The sequence below is a fragment of the Haplochromis burtoni genome, unplaced genomic scaffold (genome assembly GCF_018398535.1).
Source record: "Haplochromis burtoni strain Fernald_Lab_line unplaced genomic scaffold, NCSU_Asbu1 Contig_1931, whole genome shotgun sequence".
NCBI classification, from domain to species: Eukaryota; Metazoa; Chordata; class Actinopteri; order Cichliformes; family Cichlidae; genus Haplochromis; species Haplochromis burtoni.
Window position 1 is genome coordinate 13,152 of NW_024584292.1, and position 6,032 is coordinate 19,183.

The following is a 6,032-nucleotide window of genomic DNA, read 5'->3' on the forward strand; positions in this document are numbered from 1 at the left end:
GCACAGACCAAACACGCCATATTTCCCCAGTCTTGGCTCATTTAAACTGAACTCTCAGGCCAGCTGACAGGAAACAGGAAACACAGATCGGGCCTCTGCTGCACCCAAACTTCTCTCCAACACTTTTTAAAACCCGTTTGAAAACCCGTTTTTACTCTCTAGCTTTTGATCGTGACTGAGTTTTGTTTTGTTCTTTGTGCGTGTTCGAGCTACTGTTTACTATGTACAGCACTTCGGTCAACCTGTTGTTTTTAAATGTGCTTATCAATAAATGGATTGATTGTTCCTCAGGATTTTGCTGTGCTGCCATGCTCTTTATAGAAAGAAGAGGCTTTCTCCTAGAAGCCCTTCAAGCCATACTTGTTCAGTCCTACTCTTGTGAACTTTAACCTGCTAATTGAGGACTGTAGAGTATGACATGCAGCTTCTCTCAGTACTGATGGTCGGACCTTGGGAGGAATTTGCGAGGCCTGCTGAGGTCCAGACCGGTTTAATTTCCCCCTCATTGTAAAATGCTGGAATTGAAGGGCACACTTCCTTTCTCACATTCCTCTGTCAGCTGTTGTTCCATTGACTCTGGACTGCATTGTTACTAAATCTGCCCGTCATCCAAACACACAGGCAGAACAATACCACAGCATTATGTCACCGACTGACTGACAGAACAGATCTACGTGTATGTGTGTGATGCATTGTCACACAGGTGAAATCCCTGTGTGTCTTTAGCTGGCTTCCTGAGCTCATTGTCTCTCCCCTCCTCCTCTCCGTCTAGCACAGTTTGTTTTGGCAGCCCCGGGTGTCTGATGTGACTACCGCTGCGTCCCAGCAGGGACTGGACCTAGTGGTGCCCCCCCATCCTCAACCCTGATTCTGCTGACAGGGCCCAACCCACCATGCTGAGATAATGCCATTCCAGAGGGATCGTGGCTAAAGCCTCTCTTTCTGGCTCTCAGGTATATAAAGAGGAGGCAGCTGTAGAGAGGGGAGCAAAGCACTCTGAAAGCCTTCTTCAGCCACTGCTTTACCGCCATCGTTCTCCCATTCTTACCTCATCTCCATTTTTCCTCTGCTGGATTCCCCACCAAGCCAAAGTAGACCAGACTGTCTTCAGTTGCTATGGATATTGCCATCCAGCACCCCTGGTTCAGACGTGCCCTGGGCTCTGTCTACCCTGCCAGACTCTTTGACCAGTTTTTTGGAGAGGGCATGTTTGATTACGACCTCTTCCCTTACGCCGCCTCCACCATCAGCCCCTATTACAGACAGTCACTCTTCCGCAACGTTTTGGATTTTTCCAACTCTGGGATCTCAGAGGTAAAAAATATGGATTTAGTCTCATATTCTGTGGTTATTAGAGGATAGACGGCGTACATCTCTTGTTTAATACATACTTGTATTTTGTCTTGAGTTTAGTTAGACTGAAAGCTGACATCTACTGTGCTCCATACAACGTAGAGTCAAGAAATGAAGTTGTTGACCTAAAGTTTCAGAAGTTAAGGTCAAGAGATGTTCTGTGTCTGTCTCCCTCAGGTGAGATCTGACAGGGATAAGTTCACAGTCTACTTGGACGTCAAGCACTTCTCTCCCGATGAGCTCAGTGTGAAAGTCGCTGACGACTATGTGGAGATCCAGGGCAAGCATGGAGAAAGACAGGTAGTCCTCCTCTCTGATGCACACACCACGAGTGAGTGAGTTAGACTCATAGGACGTAAAGGCTTCCTGAGGGATTTTCCAACACGAGTCAGATCACTGATCAGAGATGTAGCACCAAACCACACGTACGTACGTAACCACGGTGCTTAGACATACAAACCTGTTTATGTTAGACTGTGAGAAAGTTCCCTGTAATATGTAGGAAAGGTAAAAAGATGTATTTGATCACATGAAGATGCCTTCAGTGTTGTTATGGGGTGTAATAGGTGTGTAGCTAGGTGTCCTCTAGCCTGGACATTATCATTTTATTTTGTGTTATTAGTGGAAACGAAAAGAGGAAAAACAAGTCATGTTGGACTGAAAAGACTAAATAGACATTTAACACACAATACTAACTTATCCTGGCTCACAACAACTCCACTCAGTTTGTCACCCGTCTTAATAGAGCTGGGTGGGTCTCTTACTTTGAAGGCTGAAACCCTCAGCAGTTAGCAGGAAGCAGTGTGTGCTCGCTCTCTCGTGAGAGTGAGCTGAGTGAAGCTTTCCCTGGACTGACAACGGCTTCATGGCATCAATACTGCTGTTTTTCAGGACGACCACGGTTACATCTCCCGTGAGTTTCATCGCCGTTACCGCCTCCCCTCTAGCGTTGACCAATCATCCATCAACTGCACCTTGTCAGCTGACGGTCTGCTGACTCTGACCGGACCAAAGGTCAGCGGGGGGAGCGAGTCTGGCCGCAGCGAGCGCAGCATCCCCGTGACTCGTGACGATAAGCCCAACGCTGCCGCCTCCTCCTAGAGGCCAAGTGCTGGTGGGTGACCCGGGGCACTGAAGGAGCTCAGCCCCGTGAATAACCAGCATCAACTGGGATGGACGACTCCGGAATTCTTCTTTCCCCCTTTCCTTAGAGGACATCTGTGTCTTCCCTGCTTCTCTTTCTATAGTTACTTCTTAACTCATTAGTATCACTGTTTAAAGTAGAACAAAAATCGGCCCGCCAAGGCAGTCGAGTAAGAGGCGCTGGAGTTTTTAAAGAGAGAAGTCATCTGGAGACACTCACATGGCCCAGCGTGTTTCAGAGCAGTCCTCTGACAGGCTTTGAGCTTGAAACAAACATGTCTGGCATGTTCTGTACCAGCCCTGGTTTCTCCCATTCATGTTCTTCCTCTGAAGCCTTTGTCTCACATATATCCTGTACTGAAGTCTAAGCTTTGTTCAGTGGATATCTGCTCACTATTCAAGTCCATACTAAAGAAGCAATAAAGCTGTACAATTAACAAAATGCAACCCCTGTGTGGTCTTACTCCTTTTGCCCTTCTTCTTATCAGCTCAGACTTTGTTTTGATGAATCAGGAAGAACAGAGAGAGTTTCTATAAGATAACAATGATTTCAGTGAAGCGATTTTAGCAGAGTATACAGAGGGTGAGTGACGTCTGCTCGTGCCTTTAGTCCATGGATACAGCTCAGTGTGTGCAGCGTGGAGGTGACTGCACAGAGAACAGATCAGTGCAGAAGACCTTCAGAGCAGTTCAGTCCTGTGCTTCTGCTGTACTGACACGACACAGACACACTGCAAACATCTTTACTAGGACAGGTTTAACAATGCAGATCTACATGCACTTTAAGCACTAACAATGCACAGCAGTGTGAACATACATAGAAGCTGAACGGTGAACAATGCAGTGAGAAAGGCTCTTCTTTCACTTCAAGTCCTCCCTCGTCACACACGGCTCTGTTTGCAGGCCCGGCCCTGGAAACACACCATGTCACAGTCTGTGCTCAGAAAGGTCAGGGATGGATCTCACGGTGATGTGAGGAAGGGACAAGTGTCTACATTTGCATGCAGTGCACAATCACACTTTAGACTTTAGATCTGCCCGTGTGAGACATCAGTGCAGTTGCTTCTCTATTCAGCAAAACAGAGACTAACAGCCGAACCTAAAACACACTAACTGGTGCTTTCACTAACTGTTATGTGATAAATTACCAGGTGTGAAGAAAAGTAGCAGTGAAAGACTCAGATGCTAACAAAAGAAGCAAAACAGGTGAAGTTAACCTGAACACATACAAGGTCCTCATTTCTGTCCTGACAGAGTTAGTGTGGTAAACACAATGACTGCAAGAGCAGGGAAGCAGGGTTCATCATACTGTGGTACCTGTTGGAGGGCCTGGAGGTCCTCCAAGGTCTGCAGAGCGGTCAGTCTCAGGCTTGGCTGCGTGCTGGCAGCGAGCCTGCTGACGCGAGCACACAGGTCTGGATCCAGGAGCGAGGAGCCCAACAGGAGCAACACATCGTCCTCTAACAACATGGACTGCAGGAGACGCAGGGAGTGGAGACACACCTCCCAGTGTCCGTCTACAGACACACAAATTAGATCCTGGAATACACAGTCTGTGACACTGACAGTTTATTCAATTAACTATATCAGTGTCATTGAAGGTTAGACTTGAGACGGGTTGTAGGCTAGAGCTAGAGCACAGTGTCTGCACAGTGTCTGTGAGTGATGGGCAGACACTGTTGTTGTTGGAGCATGCAGCAGCTTACCATCAAGCAGGCTCCAGATGAGAGGGAGGATTCCTTGGTTCTCACTCAGGTACTTCAGTCCTTTGAGACTGATGCTCACGTTATAGAGCGCCATCAGCATCAACCTGCAGCAAAGCATCACCGTAGTGAACAGCAGTCCACACTGCAGAGAAACACTGACATCTAGTGGCCACAACATATCAACACATTCAGATCCCTTTTAAGAGCTTTTAAAAAAGAAGTTTAATAAAATTCCAGTCAGTGGTGGCTGGTCAGCACTGAAACTATGATGTTCGTCAAGTTTGTGGGTTTCATTGTGGTCGTATGAGCTCTGCACACTGTTGCAATTACAGGTATTTACTTTAGTAGGTCCCTTTTTACTAACACACACACATCACACAAACATTACAAACTCTTGGTCGCTATAATAATAATAATAATAATAATAATAATAACTAAAAAGATGAATAAATAAAAGCGATGAATAGCAGTACAAGTAAAACACAATACAAATTAAAAACAGTAAGAATTTTAAAACTAAAAGCCACAGAATTAAGACCTGTACACAAATATGTGTTCAACACACGGAGCACGGGGTGGAACATGAAGGTGTAAAAGGTCGGAGAGGTATGAAGGTGCCAGTCCGTTTAAAGCCTTGTAGGTGAGCAGCAGGACCTTAAAATCTGCTCGAACCTGACGAGGTAGCCAGAGATCTCAGAACAGGGTAATGTGCTCAAATTTCCCAGTTCTTGTTAAAATGCGAGCAGCTGCATTTTGCACCATCTGTACACCTCTGAAACGTTTCTTTGGAAGCCCAGAAAGGAGAGCGTTACAATAATCAATACGTGAAGACACAAATACATGGACAAGAACCTCTGCAGTGTCGCTTGACATAACCTGTCTGATTCTGGCTATGATCACTTTAACTTTCTACTAATATGTCAATGAAAACAGAATCTGCATCTTTCTATCCACGTGCTGCTGATGATCAGGGTGCAGCCAGCATGGGCAACAGTGTGAGCAGACATGCCCAAACCTCCATCTCCCACTGAACATCCTTCAGCTCGTATCATAGGACACCGAGGCATTCCCAATTGAGAGACATCCCAGCTGGACATCTCTGAAATATCTCACATATGAAGGGTACCAGTGAGGTGGCTGCACCGTATCAAATGGCTCCAATCCTCGTGGAGAAGCAGCAGCTTTAATCTGTGTTGGAACTACTTATGTTGTTTGTCTTAATAAAATGTTAGAACTTCAATGCTAGAAGGAAGCTCAGGAAACAAGGAGAGACATCAGAACACAGATCAAGTTTTTAGACACACCTTTGTATCAGTTTGAAAAGCTTATGTTACGTCAAAGTGTCCATGCTGCCCAGCAGGGTGACAACCATACTCAGCCTTTTATAGCTGAGGGATAAGAATGATGACAAAGGAGGCACAAAACCTGCAGCCCAAACTCTTCTACAAACTGTTACATGGATTCTATATTGTACAGAATGAGAAGCCAATAGTCACTCACAATTACAGCAGCTGGAACTGCATGGAAACCTGGACCTACAACCCTCTGGAAACCAGATTCCAGCTGTTATCAGCTTTTTAATAAACATTGTTGACCTTACTGGTTATAAATGGGATCATTCATCTTGGCAGACTTAGACTGATGAACTGATGAGTATATAATTATACTATACTGATGTTTATACCAGAGAAGATCTTAAAATGGAGCGAGTACGTTTAGCTCATAGCATTACCGTTAACTGCCACACTACAAAATCTAACTCAAATAAAGTCCAAACTTCTCTGAACACTCTTTAAATGGAGAGTCCTCTTCACACACTGAGGTTAATTA

General features: G+C 45.4%; 2 protein-coding genes across 2 annotated transcripts; one reads left to right on the top strand and one right to left on the bottom strand.

The window, feature by feature from the left end:
• Window positions 1-968: 968 nt before the first annotated feature.
• Window positions 969-2,943, top strand: cryaa (crystallin, alpha A). The gene is made up of 3 exons (XM_005952645.1): window positions 969-1,314; window positions 1,531-1,653; window positions 2,245-2,943. Exons 1-3 carry the CDS (start codon window positions 1,117-1,119, stop codon window positions 2,452-2,454), a joined length of 531 nt encoding a protein of 176 aa, XP_005952707.1. The 5' UTR covers window positions 969-1,116; the 3' UTR covers window positions 2,455-2,943.
• LOC102304479 (heat shock factor 2-binding protein) lies at window positions 2,935-4,306 on the bottom strand (the record flags this gene model as incomplete). The annotated part of the gene is given in 3 exon segments (XM_005952644.3): window positions 2,935-3,407; window positions 3,814-4,013; window positions 4,203-4,306. Coding segments are annotated over 3 exon segments (334 nt in total), but the record flags the coding sequence as incomplete, so codon positions are not given.
• Between the last annotated feature and the right edge of the window lie 1,726 nt (window positions 4,307-6,032).

Coding starts and splice junctions, on each gene's coding strand:
- cryaa (XM_005952645.1), top strand. CDS start 1,117: ATGGATATTGCCATCCAGCACCCCTGGTTCAGACGTGCCCTGGGCTCT. Junction 1,315..1,530: donor CCAACTCTGGGATCTCAGAG/GTAAAAAATATG, acceptor TGTCTCCCTCAG/GTGAGATCTGACAGGGATAA. Junction 1,654..2,244: donor GCAAGCATGGAGAAAGACAG/GTAGTCCTCCTC, acceptor GCTGTTTTTCAG/GACGACCACGGTTACATCTC.